Here is a 22412-nt window from a genome sequence, read left to right on the forward strand (position 1 = left end):
TCAAATTGTTTTTGATAGGCCCACCCTTGCCGCAGATTAATGTGAAAATAACTTCCTATTGTCAAACATTTTACATACATTATTTGCACAGTGAAGCTTAAACGTCAGACCACAGGAACAAGAATAAAAACACATTAACGAGCAAAGGGAGACTTTCAGCAAACATCTGAATGTAACTAGTAACAGTCGTTTTTGATGTGCACTGCACAATGCCTTCTTTTGCCATTTCCAGTCAAAGCTAAACAACCTGTCAGAGACCATGTTACTGAATACATATATTGCTGTTTTTACAATATATTTAATATTTTGTAAATAAATCATGACATGGGCTTATTTGGAGCACACATGGGCTTAAATTGTATTACAGTAACAATTTAGCCCATGCCAGACTTTTGACTTTTTTCATAAAGTATCTTTATTTTATATTCCAAAAGCTACATGAACTAATGAATACATGTTCACACGAGAGATAAATCTTGTTTTATAAGAAATGATCTCCCTTATACATCATGTCAGTATCCATGAAAAACACCTGAACTTATATTTTGGTGGGCTTAATGGGTACACTTACCCAGTTGAAAACATTCATTAGAAAATTAGAAATGTAATCAAAAAGTAATCAAAAAGTAATAAGTTACATTATTTTGATTAATTAATTGAAATAGTTACATTACTTATTACATTTTAAATAGGGTAACCAGAAATCTGTTACCAATTACATTTCCAAAGTAACCTAATCAACCCTGTTAATGAGTACCTGCTCCACTCCTCTGTTTTTTCGTGCTACTGTGTCTTTAAGGACTCACGCGCTGTGACGAGCGTGGCGCGTGCGTGTCTGAAGACCGGGAACAGGCTGTGTGCGCACGTTCACTTTCAGCCCGACTACAAACTTCTACATATTACAGGTAAGTCAATTATCAGCCTCCAAACGGTGTAAATGGAAAATACGAGCAACACTTTATAGATTCGTAAGCGACGTGTGCTCAGTTCATTCAGTAAATTGTCGTATTGTTGTTCATTCATTCACCAATGTCGTGCTGATGCTAACGAGCTAGCTAGCTCCGGCTCTAACACACTGCTAACCTTTGCTACGTGATATCAGCGTGTATTTACCAAGCTGCACGTTTATTGAATTAATAGCCGAGTGTGTCACTTGCTATTTGCGATCAAAAATGGGATTAAAAGCTCAGGTCGTCCACATCTAACGGGACATTGCTATGTAAATCAATGTTAGCAGAGGGACACATGCGCACCCCTGACGTTAGATCACGCTGCTTATTTTGAACTATGCCTGTGTTAAATGTTTAAGGTCTGACAGCACTTTCCCAGACACATCCTTAGGAAAAGCAGGTGTCTATCATACTATCTGAGTGCCACTGTGTGAGCTGAGTGTGACGGTTTTAAAATGTCAAAGGGCTTCTTATTCTTTGGGCGTTTTATTTCATACCAACAGGGGAGCTAACACAGCTGTCTGTGGGGTGAAAACGTGACACTGAGCCAGCCACTGACACGACTCTGACAGCTGCTCCTAGTTAATGTTACCACTAAACTAAAGATTGATTGTGTCTGTCCGTCCATTGGGATTGCTTGCTAGCTTGTGAGTTATTAAACATGTTAATATTGACTAACATGGAGATGAACCTCTCATAATATCGAGTGGTTTCAGATGTGGAGCAGATAGACAATTGAAGACGTTTCCATGTCCTCCCTGTGTTTATGAAACCACTCTTGAATCTATTGCATTTTACAGTATTATTCTTCCTCATTAATTGGAGTACCAGACACTAAAGTAGATGCTCGATATCTGCTGTAGACCATGGTACTTGTTAAAGAGGCATTTAGGCCTTCATAAGTATATCACAAACTGAATTGAACACATTAATTGGTGCATTAGTTAAGCTCATTCATACCACACCTGGCATAGTTTGAATTATGCATTTCTATCTTCATTATTGACTGAAGAATCATCATAGTGAACTTTGCATATAATTACAAAACACTTCAATGTCCAAACCAGCACCAGATAATGACTGAAATGTTGTTGTAAATTATTTTCCCATTAATCCACCATTTGTTTTAGCCCTGTGTGTTTTGTTTGTGGCTTTTTAACAAAATGTACTCACCATTTGATATAACCTGGTAAAACTCAGGTACATTTAATTGATGATGGTTTCTTTCAATTGTGAAATCTCAGTGTGCTAATATTAAAGCACAACCTCAGTGACCTGAGTCTGGCACATCCATCTAGAATACAGTGATTTTCCTGCTGTAACATGTCAAATGTTCATGTAGTGCTGTCATTGGATCCAATAGTTACCCATACCTGAGTCATGTTTGTTCAGTTTATACCAAACATTATGAGTCAAGTGTCCAGTGACTTTCTCCAAATATATAAACCTTTCATCAAGTTGGAAGTAAGGTGAAGCATGGCACATCAACCACATCATATTTCTGTTATTGATCCTATCCATTTGGTGTCTTTGTCGACTGGCACTGGATGTGTTAATTGTCATTTAGCAACACTTACTGCTAATTTGAACAAGTTGGGCAGCTGCTCTCATGAATGTGATTTTAATCTGTCATAGTAAACGCCTTTCTCGTGTAGTGTTTGCTTTCTTTTTTCACCAACTGTACAGGTCAGTGGCTTTCACCCATAGTAGGTTATTAAAATCTTACACCAGCCTCTTCTCATGTCTTTCCCAAAGTCATCAAGTGTTGCTGTCATGCCCACTAAAAAGGCCACCACCAAGAGAAAATCCGAGGCTACTGTAGAGGATGATAAGGACGCCAAGAAGGTGAAAAGTAAGAGACTGGCCTTTTCATAACAGGGTTGCTACTGGCAACCACAGTGTATTGGATTGATTTCTCTGTAAACTGACAACAAAACAATGTAATGTTTTTATGTCCTTAACTTAGCATGGCTGAAAGGTCGCAAAGAAACTAAAATTAAACATACACTTCATACATTTCTAAATTTAAAGAATCAAATTGCGGTCAAGACACACAAACATAATGGAATGAAAGCATATTGATTTAATTGTCACACCACACTACAGTTTCAGCTTGTACTCTATACATACCATTGCCAAGTTTGGCATGTGAGACTAGTAATGTTTTTTGGTATAAATTTGTTTGTGTGTGCCCCAGTTTCCCACCGGAGTCATGGCAAGGAGGCGGGTCAAGTTCTTGTTCTGGGCCAGGGTGATGTTGGACAGTTGGGTTTAGGTGAGGACATCATTGAGCGGAAGAAGCCTGCGCTTGTGTCCCTGCCAGAGAAAATTGTGCAAGTGGTAGCTGGTGGCATGCACACTGTGTGTCTCAGTGACACTGGCCATGTAAGTGAACATCTGTCTTATTTTTAAAAAAGAACTGAAAACTTTAGTTTCTCAAACTGATGTTGTCTTTGTTTTTTAGGTCTACACATTTGGCTGTAATGATGAGGGGGCTCTTGGTAGAGACACAACAGAGGAAGGGTCGGAGATGGTTCCAGGGAAGGTGACACTGGAGGAGAAGGTGGTCCAGGTATCAGGAGGGGACAGCCACACAGCTGCACTCACAGAGGATGGAGCAGTGTACATATGGGGCTCCTTCAGGGTGAGTAAACTGCTGTTTTGAAGCGTGCTTGTTTGTCTGTGAGAAAGATACAACTAGTAAACTAATGATTTTTGTAATTTTTACAAAGATTAAAGCTACCCTTACCTTTTTGTGACATTTTTACACAAGGTAATGGCACTCTAAAATTTTAGAGATCCACCAGGCATAGAAACTCATCATTATTCCATTCTCATAATATTCTGTGAAAACTCTGACCAATCATATCATTCGGACCGAATGATATGAATGGCCGAGCGACCTGCCTGTTTTCCCCTTCCGCAATACGTAATCGCGCTCACCCCCACCCGGAAGAGAGTCTGTTGTAGATCCAGGGAGATAGCCGTAAACAGACAGTAGCGACTGACAATGACCGACAAAAGCAGCCACGGATTCCACCTCCAGCCGCTCCCACAGGGAAAAAGAAAACTATATCAGAAACTATTATAGTTCACGGAGGTGGGACATAGGAGGGAGGAGGAGTTGCTGCTGTTCAAGTTTTTTCAAAGTGCAGTGTGAAATGCAAGAAAGGTAAGAGTCGCTTTAAAAGCACATTTTAACCTTTCATGTTCCCTTGACCATCACAAACACACAGTATTGGGGCTTTTCCATTATACAGTTCTAGCACTGCTCGACTCGACTAGTTTTTTTTTTTTTGCTTGTTAGGGATAGTACAGACTGCCGGCCACTGATTGGTCAGAGGGTGTCGTCACTGGAAGAATCATGAGCACGACGTCCCACACAAGAATCAAAACCGCCATTTTTAAATACCGGCAACAATAGTAAAAAACAAGTTTCACGTGAGTTAACATGGCTCCTATGTGCAAAACTACTCTGTGGTCCTTCAACAAGGTGCAGACATTCCTGTATGTGGCAGACGAGAGGATCCAACAAGAGTTGAGGAGGTACTATGAAGTAAGGAAAACAACGTACCTGGTACCAAACCGAGTAGAGTCGAGTTGAGCCGAGTAGTGCTAGGACTATATAATGGAAAAGCGCCCTATGTGCACTTTGGACCAGTACATGTTAAGGACATTTGCTTTCAGGATGGATACAAGTCATTTATCAGCTAGTTGACAGCAAGTCCTTCACAATCCACTGTTTAGCATCTAATGTGTAGTGACACACCATCTGTATGTAATCATTTAAATTATCCCATATTAAAATAGTAAAAAACTAATAAGCAAAGCACTACCATATATAATGCATGACCCAAATGGAACATTGTCCTTGTTTTTTGAATGGGTCAAATTATATTCAACTCATAAATTTCCTCTCAGTATTATGACCCTAACAGATGAGTCCCTGTAATCTTCAATTCACTGATTAGGAACATTTTTTTTTGTAACGCTAACCTCATTCCTTCTCTTCATGTCCAGCTTTTCTGCCTTTTTGGATCTTATTTGATAACAATCTCCACTCATGGCTACCCAAAGATTCCGGCCTTTTCCCATAGCTTCATTTCTACATATGAATTATTTTCATTCTTCTTAATATATTTTGTTTTGATGGTATTGGTTGTCTCATTTCCTGTCAGCCACATTTGAGCTCATTTGGAACCAAGATAAAAATTAAGTTAAATTCTTCTCGACTGGATCTCGAGCAAATGATGCAGAATGTCCTGCGAACTATTTGATTGAAACACTTTAAAGCTCATCTACACAGAGCTTTAATACTTTCCAGGGTTTGTCCTCCTCTGCTCGATACAGTGTCCATTATATTACAATAACCTTTATGTTGTAAATGATCAAACATCTGGTTATATATTTGAACACTAAACTGGTAATGTGTGAAAACCCATTTTATGTATTTCAACAAATCAAATTCTTCTCTCTGATTATGATTACTGCCAGCAATAATACTATCAGTGCTCATTATATACAAATCTCCATATTCTCTGATTTCACTTTTGTTTTCCAGCAAATTCAAGCTTGGCCTTGAGCCTACGCATATTGAATTTCACTTTCTTTGCATCTCTCCGTGCCCTCTCTGTTGCCCACCTTCTGTCACTACTGTACACCAGCATCATTCAACCCATCCTCCTGTACTGTTAACTCTGTTTCTATAACATGACATGCTGTCCACCACTAACAGAAACAAACTGACAAAAATAACATACACCGCATCCAAGATCATTAACCATCCCACACCCAACCTCACCCAACCTCACCGAGCTCAAGCACAGAGCAGTCATACGCCTCACACAAACAATAACTAACGACCTGGATCACCCCCCGGATCACCCTCTCTACCCTCACTTCACACTGCTGCCGTCTGGTCGCAGATACAGGACTCTGAGATGGAGACGGGCACGCTTCAGCAAGAGCTTGGTCCCGTCTACCATCTCAGCACTCAATAACCTCCCCCAATAACCCCATATGGACCCAGCCCTCCTGAGTGTGGTGTGTGTGTTGGTTGTTCAATGTCTGGTGGTGTTGTTTGTGTGTGTGTGTGTGTGTGTATATGTGTGTGTATATATATATATATATATATATATATATAGTTCAATGTTTGGTGGTGTGTTGGCATGATTTCCCCATGGGACAATAAAGGCTATCCATCTATCCATCGTGAATCTGACAACAAATTAACTTTGCCAGTTTTTCGACTCCGTGCCTGAGCTTTTTAATTTTTTTACATCATCTGATCTCTGATATTGCTGCTTCTTGGGGCCAAATGACAATCTCACAGTTTAGCTTTTTTATAAGCTTGGGGACAAAAACTAATTGACACCTGTTAAAATAATAAATTCAGTCATAGTTTGATCTTTCATGATGGCAGTTTTCATTCTTTTCATCTCTCAGCACATATCACTTCCCCTCTAGATTACTCATCAATTTTTCATTGTTTATACTCAATGGCACACCGGCAATTATACTTTTATTGCCTCTGCCTACCTTCTGCATTCCCACTTGGTTTTTAACAATGCTGAAACCAAGTGAAACACTCAATATGAACTCCATTTTGAAAAGCTTCTCATAAAAGATGTTTTCATTTTCGCAAATGTGATTATGTTTCAAATGTGTCTTTGTAATTATAGCATAATAATCCCAACATATCCCTCATTCAGCTCATCTCATGAAGAAATGTGTCAAATCAATTGTCACATTCATTCATCTTCAAGTCTGTGGTCTGCCTGTTTTTCTTTTTTTTTTGCCCACACTTTTTCATTTTCCATTCCTTCTCACCCAGGCTTCTCAGTCTTCTGAGACGAATCAAATACATAATTAACTGAAGTACAGCATGCCAAAATAAAAAGCATCCATAGTCTAAAGTCAGAAAACCATACAAACACAAATTAAGTCATTGTTGTGAAATACTTTAATCTGGTGGTGGTGCGACACTTTGAAGCAGACAGACCCAGACCACATAACATTTTAATAGAAATGAATGGCATTTGAATGGATGTAATTTACATTATATTATGAACATCAATAACATTGCATTTATTAAGCTCTGCAAAGAATGATTATGCCGATTAAAGCTTCCGCCATAATGTATGCATAAATGCATAACTGAAAATAGTGTGAACTGTGTTCAATGGGCATCAAAATATGCATAAATGAGATACATTTCATTACAAGACATTGATACTTTGTGTCTGAATAATGGAAATATGTGCAAATACTGTACTGCTTGACCTCGTTGTGGTGGTGTTAGTGAATGCCAATCAAAAAAATTTGAGTAAAAGAGGAAAATAAAATATATTTATGAGGAGCTGAACACCAGAGAAGAAGTTATTAAAATTCAATCAAACAAAAAAGTTAGTTTTCCCACTTTTAATTTAAAGTATCATATCAAGCTGGTGACCAAATTGGTTGCATTTACAGCCATGCTGCACTATTCATAACCCAAAACATGAGCATTTTAATCTGTCTGTTCAAACATTAATATGCTGGCCCTTCCTTTTTTAGGACAACAATGGTGTAATAGGTCTACTGGAGCCCATGAAAACATCCACTGTTCCACTCAAAGTCCCCATGGTGGAGCCTGTTGTGAAAATTGCATCAGGTGAGAGAAGTACAGACTTATTTTTATTTGTGTTCTGTGTAATAATTTCTGACAATGTTTTTTAAATGTTCACAAATCTTTTATCAGGTAACGACCACCTCATACTGGTGACGCTGGACGGAAATCTTTACTCATTGGGCTGTGCAGAGCAGGGGCAGCTGGGGAGAGTGCCTGAGCATTTTTCAAACAGAGGAGGCAGGAAAGGTCTCGGTATGTCACAAAAGCCCCAAACTCTCTGATGTGAGATTACATTAACAATAGATGGTTTTTGTGTAATGTATATGACTATGGCAGTCTGGCTAAGTTTGTGTTCTGTGCTTTCAGGTCGGTTGCTGGTACCTCAGGTGGTAAAAGTCAGAGGGAAGGTTCACTTCTTAGACGCCTTCTGCGGAGCGTATTGCACCTTTGCTTTGTCAAAAGAGGGACATGTGTATGGATTCGGCCTCTCCAACTATCACCAGCTGGGTTAGTATGAAGCAGTCTGCTATAAGCTAGTTGCATCAGACATTATGAGGTTATTTTTGTGTCCTAACAACTTCTTTTTTTTTTCTCCATCTGTCCAGGCACTAAAGGCACCAGTATGTGTTTTGTCCCTGTAAAACTGACTTGCTTCAAGAACTCAACCACTTCCTGGGTTGACTTCTCTGGAGGACAGCATCACACTGTGTGCCTTGATGCTGAAGGTAAACTTTCACTCTGAGAATGTAGGTGATCCACATTTACACTGTGTTTCAACGTTGGTAATATATTTCTTCTAAGACTATACTAAGTTATATACAGCTGATGTAAACTCAACAACAATATAATCCAAACCCTTGTTGATTAAGAATGGCTGAAAATAGTAGAAAAATGGAAATAATAAATCAAGTAACACAAGGGAACACAATAAATAAGGTTTAAAATGTATAGGGGGGAAAAAACAGCGTTTGGATGGAAAGTTGTTCCACAAATAAAGGACAGTAAGGAGTTTTATTGAAAGCAGTGACTAGGCAAAAAATCAGAGTCTCTTGTTTTAATCTTATCTTTTAGGACAGGTTTACAGCCTGGGCAGAGCAGAGTATGGTCGTCTTGGTCTGGGTCAAGGTGCTGAAGAGAAGAGTGATCCCACACTTGTGACGGGGATGGAGCCGGCCAGTGGAGTGACATGCGGGGCGTCTGTCAGCTACGCTGTCACCAGAGAAGGTGAGAAACGACTTCTGAGTCTGTTTCATAAGAATGTAATATTGCTGACTTTTTAAGGTAATTAGCAAGTTATCATTTTTAAATTAACAATTAACAACAACAATAGGTCTTTTGACAGTGTTTTCTGATTGGCCACCTCTATAGTAAAGGGGAGGAAAGGTTTGCATTACAGTAAAAAAACAAAACTGCAATTTCGACTTTTGGTAGGAGATTTTTGCCCCCCCCCCCTTACCAATACGTTCTATGACAGTAGAAATGCAGCTTGCCTCTTCAGGATTCACTATTTAGAGAGGACCATCATTATTTACTCGCATGCAATTCTTTACTCGCATAAGTCTTTTTTTAAGCATAATTGAATGTACAATAAAAAATCCCATGTTACGATAACTACTTGTACTGCGCACTGTATTTCTTTTATTTTTTTCCTCATTGTGTGTCTAATGGTATTTATGAGCTATTTAAGTGGGTAAAAATGATGCACTTACTGTTGCTTGTGCTCACTCCAGGATCTGTGTATGCCTGGGGAATGGGCACCAATCTGCAGCTTGGCACAGGAGAGGAGGAGGATGAGTGGATCCCTGTGAAGATGACAGGCAAGCAGCTGGAGAACCGTGCAGTACTGATGGCATCCAGTGGAGGGCAGCATACAGCCCTTTTGGTCAAAGACAAACAGGAGAGCTGATGGCTCTTCGGCAGAGAATGATGGGGGATCTTTTGATCTGTTTCAAGGTGGGGCCTTGTTCACATTGCCTAAAAATGGGGAGGGGGTGAATCTACATGTGACTTCCTGTGCTGAGCCGAGGGAGTGCAAGAGGTGCGGGGCAGAGGGGAAAGTGAGCTTTTAGCCCCTTTTATGAGAACTCTACTCTTGCTGATGTGGGGAAAAGTGTTCACTGATGTTTTCAGTAGATCATGACAAATGAGAGACTATTTTTTTAAATCTAGTTTTTTGATGTTCCCTTTGAATTCTTTTCAATAAAAGTCATTAGTATGACTGTAAGACAGTGTATGTGATGTTTGTGAATGTGACTGTTGGCATGTAAAGGAAACAAGAGTAAAAGGCCTTTTAATGATATCCCCAAACCAGAGTTTTTTTAACTTTTCTTTTTCTTTAAAGCAATAATTCCATCAACCTTGGTTCAGAAAGGACATTAACACCTGAGGAGTTTAATATGTGAGACTACTGTTCATTTTACCGAGGGCACACAGAACTGTTGACTATTGAACATTAGGTAACGTGTCATACTGTATCCTGCATTTTGTTGCTTTTTCTGTCTGAAAATAAAGATAAGATTTTAACTTTTTATGCCTTTTCTTATGTAGCAATTATTCTGCTAGGTTTTTTTTTCCCAAGGAAAACGACTTTTGCTGGCAGCATGTATCCTTTACAATGAGAAGATTTGCTGCCATTCTTTGCCATAGTATCGTAAACCATGTGTCTGTGGGTTTTGGACTGTTTGACGGACGAAAGTAATCTGAATATGTCACTTTTGGTTCAGGGAAATTATGATTAACATTTAAGACTATTTCCATTTTTTATAGACAAAATGAATTGATGCAACAACCTATTTGGTAGCTCGGTGGTTTACAGATAACACGTTCAACAAAAACAACCTAATTTCACTTCAGGAAATGACAGGTTTCATCATTTAGTCCATACTTATTTTTGATGTATCATTTTGCTGTTCATAACTTTTTAAAAGCATTTAAGAAATTCTTGAGGGGTAAATGAAGGTTCAGTGTCCTGCTTATTTCACTGATGACGGTTTATTGGTAGAGTATCACAATTGCTGCAGGGAAGTGGTGAAGCAGCGTTGTTGCATTTTAGTCCTTTCTGGTTATCTGTGTCCTTCATCTTTGCAACTGAATGAATGTAATTCCCTTAGCCGGTAGTATTGGGTATTATTACTTCCAGACCTCTTGTTATTTTAAACCATTGCAAAAGGGTGGCTTTTCTAGCATGGACACAGCTACCTGGTAATTGCACCCTCGTTCCTGTGTGTGTCATGGATGCAAACATCACATTCCATATGCACACAGGCATGAATATAGATCAGGAACACTTAAGGATGCAAATGATGGTACAAGTGCATACATCAAAGCTGCATGCTTTTGTGTTTAATCTGGGGTGAAACGCGCTCGGTCCTTGTCTCATCTTGCTTTCATCTGACCAAAAGGACCCAATGATGAAGTGTAAGGGCAGAGTCCTGTGAAAAGCCCTCGTGGCAGAAAGCTTCTCAAAAAGCTTTGAAATGCTAAAGTTTCTTTCATAAGTAGTTAATTGCTCAGAGTGAACCTCCTCGCTTTTTTTTGTTTCACATAGCTGTTTGTTATGAGACAAACAAGAAATGTCAGGAACAGATGTGGAAGTACTGTTCACTGCTGTTCGTTTACAGTGGCTGTTAGTCTTAAAAACAACTGTTTCCAATGCTTCTGTTCTGCTGCTGGTTATGCTTCTTTTTCTGCATGAGAACATACCTAAAATGCTTCTGCATATTAAAACAAATGCAGCTTTCTCTATCACGCCTACCGTGTTAATAACAGTTACTTAAGGTGTGAAGGCATCAGACCTGCCCTGCTGCAGAACACAATAGATTATATCATAGCAGTTATCTTGCACATTTTCTACTCTGAAAGATAACCACACACTGTGTTTTGGCAATGACTCAACTGCACACTGTAGCCTGTGATTTTTGGAGGCTTTCTCTGATGGGTAGTATTTTTCAGATGTAACATTTTCTCTACTGAAATGTTTCTTTTGTTCATTAATGAGTGGTTACACTGTCAGACACCAAGCTGAGTAAAACACACTCATCTTAATAAGCAGGGTAGTTTCTTGGGAATAATGACACTGATTAAATGACCTTTAGTCATGCACCCACATTTTTTAATCCTCAGCTGTTTAATTTTAAGTCAACTGAAGTCTGAACTGGTTTAGACAATTTTATGAAACTTATTAAATTCCCTAAACCTGTTCAATTGTAGCTGTTGTATTGCTCCTACGTTATCAGAGAAAATAAGCAGAATTCTTTTGAGACTATTCAACAAAGACTTTGCTAGACATACAGGTAAATGGGAATGATTTAATCCCAGTGGTTAAAAAAGGCTCTTAAAAGCAGGCAGCTTTTCTCATGCGGAGCATTCAAAGTCTGATAATGTTCTAAAAACCAAAAACTTTCTCAAAACGTTTCCTGCACAAAGCGACATTCACACAGATATTCAGCAATGACATCCTGTGATTAATTCCTTTCACTCATAGAAAGTATAACAGGGTTTTCATAATACATGTGGATTTCAAACTTCCTCTCATTTAAATTAATCACAGTGGAGGCTGAGGAGTCTCAGGCACCTGCACCACCGCACATTCACTCTAATGATGGAAAAATAAATTAATCACAGCAATTGGCTGCTTCACTCTGCGCTGTACATAAGGCTTTTTATATATGTGTATATATATATATATATATATATATATTAGTAACGTTGTCTTTGTGTGTGCGCTTTACATTGCACATCTGTAACAGGCGACATGCATTCATGCTCAGCAGGATCATGCCATTACAATAACAACCTCACAAATTAACACATTTTGCACCATTTAGTACTGACTTGATTGGGATGTGGAAGCCCTCCAGTCACCCTGCTGCTTTTTTAATTAACTTGTCATTTCAAATTATATTGAGTGCCTTTCCTCAAGTATGCGTTAATCAAGACATCCAAAGTTTTGTGATGGCTGAAACACTTTGAAGTGGCTTTGCTGTGGGTTGTTTTCATCAATTGATTCATCGTAGTGGGTACCTGTTGAAAATGGCGCAGCAGGCAGCTGTTGTCCAAGCCATTCCTGTGTGGCTCTTGTTACTCTCTCACACACTCAGGAAATATGCCAATTTGGGATAAAATACTTCTAAATTAATGTACATGCTCGAAGTTAAATATGTAGGGAGAAAATGATGGAAAGAAAACAAATATAGCCTCAAACACATCAACATGTCAGCCACAAATCACTTCTAAACACATATATGCATTTGACTTACCATTTTCAATCAGTTCTGTGTGTGTTTGTCTCTGTATGTAGCAGGTATTCCTCAAGTTGTGGGGACTTGCAGCAGTCACAGTCACTTGCCTCCCTTTTGGGGACAAAGGCAAGTCCCCATAATGTAAATCACAAAATTTTGGGGTACATTTTTGGTTCAAGGTTAATGTGAGGTTAGAGTGAGGCATGAGTTGGTTATGGTTAGGCTAATGTCCTAACAAGAATATCTGTGCAAACCAGTTAACTGGGTACTTGCTTGTCCAGTCAGTGACAAAAGCTGTGTCCCCAATTGGGAAAAAGATGACTTTTGGGTCAGTGGTTCAGGTTCGAGTAAGGGTTAGGTTTAGGAAAGTAGTGGTTACAGTTAGGGTTGAGTCAGATCTCCAGGAAATTAATGTAAGGCTATGTGATGTCCCCAAAAGTGACTTAAGACAACAAATGTGTGTGTGTGGTCTGTGACTTTACTATGTATATTCTGCTTTTTACATAAAGAATGATGTGCTGCCGCTCAGTTGAAGTACCAAAGCAACAACAACAGCAAATGCCCACTGCAGGTGATGCATTAAGTGTTGTATGAAGTGGTAAATGTATAAGGTACTCAACCGTTGCCATGGCAGAGTAGATGTTTGTTGTCAGCCTCCTGAAAGCTCTAATCAGAGAATGGATTACTCTACTCTTTCTGTGTGTGTGTGCACAGGAAACAAAATAGGTTATTATTAGTAAATGAATGTGTCTTGCTGTTAAGCTGCTGATACTCCATCGCTTGCTAACCATATTTGTAATTACTGGAGATTGCCTTGATAGATTGGACTCCTCATCCAGTGGGCTGAGGGCTTCTTGTGAGCCCCTCAGGGGAGGACCCATAGCTGTGTGGAAGTTAAAAGCTAGAGAGGGGCCAATCTCTCAATCAGATGCACTTTTGCCGATCTATTATGTTGACCAGATGACAACGAGCCTGTTAATGAAGTGACAAGGCAGGTGACTCATCCCTTTTAATGGACATTTCTTGTTATTTGCAAGAGTTTACGTGTCATAATGATTCTATGATGATTACATACATGTGTGATGTGATCACCTGTGAAGCTATGATCATATAGATCACTTTTATGGCAGACAGCAAAATTGTAAAACAGAATATCTGATGTGTAGCTGATGCAAAGAGTTGGATCCTGTGAAGGAAGTGGGTTTGCCAGAACAGCTCCTAATGACTCTCAGCTGGCAGATGGCACCCAGTTTGAATCCCTGTCTCAACTACCCAGCAGGGAATACCCGCAAATTTGCAGCCTTATGAAACATCCAGTAAAACAGCAAAGAGATTTCTGCCCTTCTGGCACTATGTAAACACCTCAGGCAACTAGGAAGTCCGATCTGTCTTACAGCAGACATCTACAGTATCACACAAAGCAGAAAGCCAAATCCATTACCAGAATCTCAGCATAATCATTATCTCAATAACTGATACAATTATCAGTGTATTGTAGTTTTTTACGGAGCCCCTCTGGTGTCATGGTCAAAAGAAATTTAAATTGTGGTCACAATACAAAACAATTCTGTGATTTTATTGAAGGACAAATGTCCAGAGAACACTACAGACACATTCAGTAGTTCAGTCAGAGCAACAACAACCTGCAAATCAATACAAACTAGATTCTTATCACTGATCACTATAGGTTCCCTTGGCAACGTGATACATACAGTGAGCGCTACTGTAACTGCACGGCTTCATCTGGTGGCATCATTAAACGCTGCGGTTCATAGCCTATGTATTCCCTCAGCTGAGAGTCTGACACATATGATGCTACTTTCAAAGGAGATGATCAGTGGAAAAGGCTTGTTAAGCTGATTTCAAGCTGAAACTGTGAACAGAATTTGGTCCAGGCGTAGGCTATTGCAGGTTCTAGAGAAGGTACGCTCGATTTGCTTACCCAGCAGGAATGATATTAATATTATTAATTAGTATTTTGTGCGAATGTTATACCTATGTCGTGGCTACGAATTAGTATATTGTGCGCACGTTATAGCTATACTGTGGCCACAATTTAATTATTTTTTTTACCATGACACCAGAGGGGCTCTGTAGTTTTTGATCATCTCAAAAGATAAGACTGTTCAACAATGGTTGAAGTAATTCATTTAGAAACGGCTCCAAAGAGTAAACATAGCAAGGTTTACAGCACAGTGGAATACGATATATCAGGTTTTGGATACAAGCACAATACTGTTGGTTTGGTTCTACGCATTTGTTGACAATAAGAAAAATACAGAAACTCGTAGCCTTATCCTTTAAAATGCACATTTATTTTTTTGACTTAGCACTGACATGCTGTGCCCTGTCAGCCAAGATGCTGTTTGAAAAGCCTCACTTGTCAGTATATAGGTGTCCACTGTAGAGATGCCTGAACATGTTACCCTGAAAAATGTTCTGCTGAAAGGCATTATAGGGCTCAAGTCATGCTTCTGTCCAAACAGCCAAACAATATTGTTCTATTACATCAGGTTGACAATAAATCTGTTTTCACAGTGAACTGAGGAGTATCAACTTTGTTCACACTCTGCAGAGAAGTCACATAACTAGTGTCATCCTGATGAAACAAAAATCTTAGGATCTCTATTGGATGTTCTGAGTTTTTGATGGTAACCAGGGAATACTGGGTTTGCCAAAGTGAGAGTTGTTATGAACACTTCTGCAGGATTCCCTCTCTGTTCTGGTGTCGCTCTGTTAATTAGTTTGAGCGCACAAGCAACCATTAGAAGATGAAAGTGTTTAATTACTCTGGTACTGACCCACAGTATCTCTGAGTGCATAACTATACACTGTGATGGCAAAAAATAAATAAATAAAAATCTGTGCATGCGTATACAGGTGCTTCAAACAACCTGAAGATAGCTTTCAAAAGTCACAATTACTGCGAAGTTTTCAGAAATGACAGCAGTGCCACAGATCTGACTGCTATGTTGAATGAAGCACTTGAGTATTCACATTTTAAAAAGGCCTATTACAGTCTAGTCAAGGCAGGAGCCGGCTCGAGGTGTCTGACTAAATTATTCATTATTCATTTTTTCATCTGTCTTTCGCACATTGAACATATAGGTAGAGACTATATATTTCATAGGCAGCATAGCAAAGAAGAAATCTTCAGTGTGAATGTGTGATTTTTTACATGTGTGTGTCCTCCTGGGGCCTTGCTGGGGTTTACAATAAGTATGTGACATTTAAGTGTTAACTGCAGGAGTAATGATGTCACAGGAGTGGACAGTCCACACAGTCGACGTTCAATGAAAATTCTTTTGAAAACATCCTTCAGTAGTTTATTTTATTCCTTTATTCTCCAAGAAAGGTCGTAGCTGCTAGACAAAAACTTGTGTGATGATAGGGTCAGTTTGAATTGAGTTAACCAGGGATTTTAACCTTTGTCATTTTTAACTATTAAAGGATAAAACCGGTTATATTCCATATCAACAAATCATGTGAACAATGAACTGATCCTACTGATATTCCTCTGTGTCATAGAGGCACATTGTTCTCCCAAAACTATTAAAAACACGTCAGTTAGACACACTTATCTTTCATATCTATTCATGGGCACTGTAGTTTATTTTGAGTCAGTCCCACTGTTACACAGTTTATTCCTGTTTGAGTTGAACATTTTATTTAAAAAAACAAAAACAAAACAACAACTCAGTTTTAAGAAAGAAAAGAAAAACAAAATGCTGTTTTTAAATAAATGAGAGTACGTATTTTTTTACCTGTATTTTAAAGATTTACATCTTCAGGACATCTTGTCAGGCTGTAGACAATGGAAAGTATTAAGAGACAGACTAGCTAAATATATAATATCACCAGCCTTATCCTTTCATTGATATACTGTAAAGGTTAATTCTCCATCCAGTGGCCAAGACCCCAATATCATCCTTGACTTATTTCACATTGTGATTTCATTTATCCAGTCACATTTCCATGCACAATTTAGATGTGTCATATTCACCCCTGTGACTGACCAGGGGCTGTACGCTTGCTACAGCCAATGCCGGTCCTCCTAAAGGTCAGAGGGCCCTGGGCTCTGTCCAATTGGCTCAATCAGTAATCCATACTTGATCACCCCACCTAATTACATGTGTAACTCCCATGAGGTTCCAGTAGCATTTACAATGAGATTAAGTGTCAACGACAAAAACTCATAGTAATGACCACGGAAAACTAAATATTTTAGAATAAAACTGAGAGTAGTATGTACAATACTTCCAAAAAAGCACAAGATACAACTTATGCTATTTTATATGACAGCTGAATTAAACATTTTAAAAGCAGTTATTACACCCATACAATAAGGTAGTTTATATACGTATGCTGAAACACAAAATGTGAAAAATCTTAAAGCACTTTTGTCTACAAAACAAATCACTTTCTGTCGTAACAACTACACCTAATGCTGAATAAGGCATTACGGTACATATTTTCATTCAGCTGAGCATGTTGAAGATCGCACACTGCAGAAAACATTTATAAATGCTGTTCTAACAGTAATGGCTATACTAAGAGTTAGAGTTAATCCAGACAGGAGACAATAACCATTTTTAAGACTTTAAATGCTTCACTTAACATTTATAGCTTTTAGTCTAATAGTTATATAACATTTGATTTTACTAATTAGTTACAAGTGAAGCTTCATTGTACAACAGCTTGACAGCACATGAAAAAAAATCACATTTTCACTTAATATGCTCCTACAGAATTTTTTTTTTTACACTTGATATATAGATACCTTTATAAACAAAACCATATTGCCACAGAGAGGCAGTTCCCTCAAAATGTGCAAAAAATGTTTCCTGCTTGCAAAATCTCTTCCTTCAAGTGTCCAATGATCATCAGTGGGAAATTGTAACTGAACTGTAATATGTCCAGGAAGCTTCTCATTGCTTACTGATGCATTTGATCAAATTCAGGCTTTGCCAGTTTGAGGTTATTCAGTCACCTTGCTATGATTTGGAAAAGCAGCATCACTTTCCCCTCCAGCTCCTCAATGTAATGTCAGCTGAAAGTTTTGGTTGTACAACAAAAAAAAACACTGAGCAGCCTTACTGCTTGAGGAGTGGAAACAATGAGTCAGCTCAACACTGATGTTCATGGTGAATATATGCTCAAAATCATCTCTGCTTGTTATTTTCACATTATAGCTGTCTTTCACAAGGATCTTTCATTAAGTATCATATATGGATAGAAGTGGGAATACATAGAGACTTGTTGCTGTGGTAATATCAAGTTTCACTTCCTTTAAATTGTTCTTAATTATGTCAGCATCCTTTGTAATTATTTCTCCTCTTACCATCTCAAGAACGAGCATGAGATTGGTTACATCCTCTAATTTAAATATCACAATGAAAAATATAGTCTCAGCTAAACATTCACATTATTGGATTCTCATTACCTCCCCAATGAGGCTGAGCGACAATAATTTTAAAAGTCTAGTTGTACAGTGCATTCACAAAGTGTGTTGACTCTGTACTCCAGTTCATAGGAAGTGAAACACTGACAAACATAGCATTGTATAAATTACAGCCATCAGATTTCAGGAAACAGAAAGCCATTACTCAGAATAAGATAAACTACATAAAGCCTTCATGTTTAATTTTCTGTTGCAGACAGATTTGCACAACAGCCAACGTCACTTCTCGCTGCAATGGGGGATTTTTGCAGTATGTCTGGTCTTCATCAAGAGAAACAGTGATCTGCTGGATTAAGGTCAGGTGACTTACTTGGCCAATCATACATTGGCCACCATTTGGCCATAAAAATACTCCTTGGTGGCCTTGTCTGTGTGTTAAGTATCATTGTCCTATCTGACAATCTGATCAATGTGGGACTGTGTATACAAAGAGCACAGCTAGCCTAATATGGATGTGAACATCTGCAAACACTCTTAAACATGAACATTACAATTTGAACTCCTATTTATTATTTTATTGTGCTAGTGGAGTCAGATCAGTGAAAAAAAACATATCACTGTCCAAATACTGGCTCTGTTTGTGTGTGGGTTCATTATGTATGTGCTTTAACAGGTGAACATACTTTCATAGGCACACGCAGGCATTTTTGTGATCAACCTGTAAGACTCTTTGAACAATTGTGTCTCAAATACTGAAAAAAGAAGCAAGAGTTTCATTACATGAAACCAAAAAGACAATCGATCATTTACGTTGATGGTAGGTCAAAAGCCTTCATCTGCAAACTCATACTCCAGTGGTGGAGACCTGTGTGACCTCAGTCTGGAGGTCATCCTGGACTGTCCCTCCCCCCCACTGATCCATGCCTAGTCAGGCGTGCGGCGTCCCTGTTGTTTCCAGAGCACAAACAGATGCAGGCTGCCTCGTATTATTGCGTGCTCTGGAGAAGCTGTTCTGCTCCATGCGGGAGCGATATGGCAGGCAGAAATCCCTGAAGCACCTCTTGAAGTTCTCGTCCAAGAAGGCATACAGCACGGGGTTGAGGCTGCTGTTGGTGTAACCCAAGGCAATGCACAGGTGCCAGCTTGCCATCACCAGGAGGTTCGTACGGTCAATATGCACAATGGTCTTGATGATGATAAAGATGTGGATGGGAGTCCAGCAGATGATGAAGGCTGCCACCACCACCAGGACCATACGGGTGATCCGCCGCATGTTCCTGTCCTTCTCTTTGGAGCCAGAGAGCAGGCGGACGCTCTTCAGCCGCAGGATCATCAAACCGTAGCAGATGGTGATGACCAGGACGGGCACCACAAAGGCCAAGATGAACACGCAGATTTTCATCACTGTGTCCCAGTACCAGTCAGGTTCTGGAAATCGGAGTCCGCAGCTTGTGTTGCCTGAAGAGTTAAAACAATTGGGAGTTTAATCGAGGGCCATGTGGAGAAGCTAATTTAAGTTAATAACCCAGCTCAAATGTGTTCTCTTTTACAACATGATCACTCCCTGAAATTAGAAGAAGCACCTGCCACTAAAGGTGATAAAATCCTGCACAGATAAGGTAAATTTCTCTGCAACAAAGGTAATTTCCAGTATTTTTATGCAACAATAAAACTCCCTCACCTTGTTTTGTCACAGTGGTAACTGCCATGATCATCACAGGGACTCCCACAGCAGAAGAGAGGATCCAGATGCAGACGTTGATGAGCTTGGCTTTGGCAGGCGTGCGGAAGTCCAGTGCCCTCACAGGATGACAAACCGCAATGTAACGGTCAACGCTCATCATGGTGAGTGTGAAGATGCTGGTGAACATGTTGTAGTAGTCGATGGCAAGGACCACTTTACACAACAGCTCCCCGAAGGGCCATGTGCTCATCAGATAATTGGCGCTCTGGAAGGGGAGGGTGCTGGTGGCGAGAGCGTCTGCGAGAGCCAAGTTGAAGATGTAGATGTTGGTGGCGGTCTTCATCTTGGTGTATCTGGTTGAAAGAAAAGCACTCAATGCTCTTAATTGATTGCGGCTCACAGCTGGCAGGAATTGCTGTTAGACTGTTAGACTTTTTTTCAAGTTCAGCCTACTTCTGTGTCGCAAAGAAAGTGCCTTATGTGGTTGACTCACGATTTCCATTAAGAAGTTTCAAGGTTAGAAACCAATTTATTGTTTGATCCAATCCATTTCCTTTTGCAAACCAATGATCTGCTATTTCCCATAAACAAAAACCCTAATAAAACTGCTTTTCAGATGCATAATGATTTTATAGCACTACACTAAATATGAGAGCTTCTTTGCTCTATACCGAAGAAACTGTAAACCACTTTAAAGACATTAAAATATGCTTCTACATAATAAATCTATTCCAGCTCAAACATCCTTCAAAACATCTCCTTTTTTTAAAAAAATACAGTGACCAACAGATAGTTGGCTGTTTAAAGACAGATTCCTCCACATTAAGTCCAGAGTATGACAGAAATGGCTCATATTTAATTAAATTGTATTTCTAAAAGCCAGGCTCCACACAGCAACAGGCTCTAAAGGGATGAGGAAGACAAAGAGATTTAACATAAAGAGATTTATTACATTATACAGCATGCACTGATTTCACTCAGGAAGTCATTGCTTTGTTGTTAGGCCTACCAGAGTGGGCACATTGTCTCTTTTATTAACTTTGTTTGATTATTCTGAAGATGAAAAACAAAAGTACAGAGACCCATATTTCATCCTTCACACAAAGAAGCACTTCAAAATTCAATGTGATAATTGACGCTGGAGGCCCAACCATGAATCATCAAAATCATCAAAACATGAATTCTCTGCTTTTGATTTGCTAGCATGAGGGTTCACTATGCTCCCTATTTCCCTTGTAAACTAATCAGAGTTTACAACCATCATTACTGAGAGGAATAACTGGTGCAATGAGGTAATTTCATCACTAAGTGGCAAAATCACACTGTCCCCCCTCCCTCTCTTGTTGTACTGTGGTGTATGTGTGTGTGTGTGTGTGTGTGTGTGTGTGTGTGTGTGTGTGTGTGTGTGTGTGTGTGTGTGTGTGTGTCTTTCTATCTTTGAGGGACCCACAGCTTCATGAGGACATTTTGGCCCGTCCTCAAGAGTTCAATGGGCAGTTTGAGGGTTCACACCTGGTTTTAAGATTAAGGTTTAGGTTTAGGGTAAGAGGGCAAGATAATGCATTATGTCAATGAGTATACAGACAAAAGTGTCTATGTGTTTGTGTGTGGGTGTGTTAGAAAGTGGCTCACAGACACACAAATTGTAGGCACTTTCAAAGGACCATCAAAATATATATAGCAGTGATAGCAGTGAGTATTGTTTATATACCTTGTATTATAGGTATATAAGGTAATTATAAATTACTCTTATGCAATATTAAATATAGAATGACGTCTGTATGCTACTTTAAGGCAATCTGAAACATCCCTGATGATATCACTATGATATGTTTATATAATCTTCTCACACATAAATGTTTGAGTGGCTTCTCACTGATCATCATCTAGCCAGTTTCAAAGTACATTTGTAAATAGAAACTTAGACACAATCAAAATGTTCTCTTCCTTTTCACTGCTTTATTGCTTTTCCTAAACAGTTCACGGTTCACTTCTTACCTGACCACTCCGTACATCACAAGCACGTTCCCTAGCAGTCCCACAACGCAGATAAGAGAGTAGAGAGCCGTGATACAAACGGCGATGATGAGACTTGTTGTGTTCCTGGTCGCAGCCCTGATGGTGTCGTTGCTACTTGAAGGCACAAGCTGAGAATCATCGGAAAATGTAACATTGAAAGGAGTTACAGAGACCGAGTAGCGCTCCGTAAAATCTCCAACGGCGTCGGGAGGCGTCGGGAGAGTAAACTCCATTTCTAAAAATTCAGGTGAGATTTTTTTTTCCCCCAGTGCGCGGAGAAGTCAGAGATTTTCCCAGGTCCGAAGCAGGCGCACAGGAGCTCACGACAGAAAACTGGATGGCAATTGAGTAATGAGGCGCCCAGAGGAGGATTGCGCTCGCTCTTTCTCTTTTTCTCTCTCTCTCTCTCCCTCTCTCTTTCTCTCTCTCGTTTGGTGCGTTTGTGCGTCTCCGCGCTCCCTTTGGCAAAACGCACTAGTGCACAAAGCAAGATGTGATAAGACTGTTT

The 22412-nt window shown here is 39.4% G+C and overlaps 2 protein-coding genes across 2 annotated transcripts; one reads left to right on the top strand and one right to left on the bottom strand.

Moving 5' to 3' along the window:
• The first annotated feature begins 844 nt into the window (after positions 1 to 844).
• On the top strand, positions 845 to 10082 carry rcc1 (regulator of chromosome condensation 1). The gene is made up of 10 exons (XM_053326874.1): positions 845 to 905; positions 2706 to 2802; positions 3148 to 3335; positions 3415 to 3594; positions 7506 to 7602; positions 7690 to 7812; positions 7927 to 8067; positions 8166 to 8285; positions 8632 to 8784; positions 9291 to 10082. The coding sequence occupies exons 2-10, from the start codon at positions 2724 to 2726 to the stop codon at positions 9464 to 9466; spliced, it is 1257 nt and encodes a 418-aa protein (XP_053182849.1). The 5' UTR covers positions 845 to 905; positions 2706 to 2723; the 3' UTR covers positions 9467 to 10082.
• A 9047-nt stretch (positions 10083 to 19129) lies between these two features.
• On the bottom strand, positions 19130 to 22137 carry oprd1b (opioid receptor, delta 1b). Its single transcript, XM_053326685.1, has 3 exons — positions 21884 to 22137; positions 19883 to 20238; positions 19130 to 19659 (listed from the first exon to the last, which is right to left on the bottom strand). The coding sequence occupies exons 1-3, from the start codon at positions 22135 to 22137 to the stop codon at positions 19130 to 19132; spliced, it is 1140 nt and encodes a 379-aa protein (XP_053182660.1).
• Between the last annotated feature and the right edge of the window lie 275 nt (positions 22138 to 22412).

Source organism: Scomber japonicus, chromosome 10 (assembly GCF_027409825.1).
Source record: "Scomber japonicus isolate fScoJap1 chromosome 10, fScoJap1.pri, whole genome shotgun sequence".
Classification (NCBI taxonomy): Eukaryota; Metazoa; Chordata; class Actinopteri; order Scombriformes; family Scombridae; genus Scomber; species Scomber japonicus.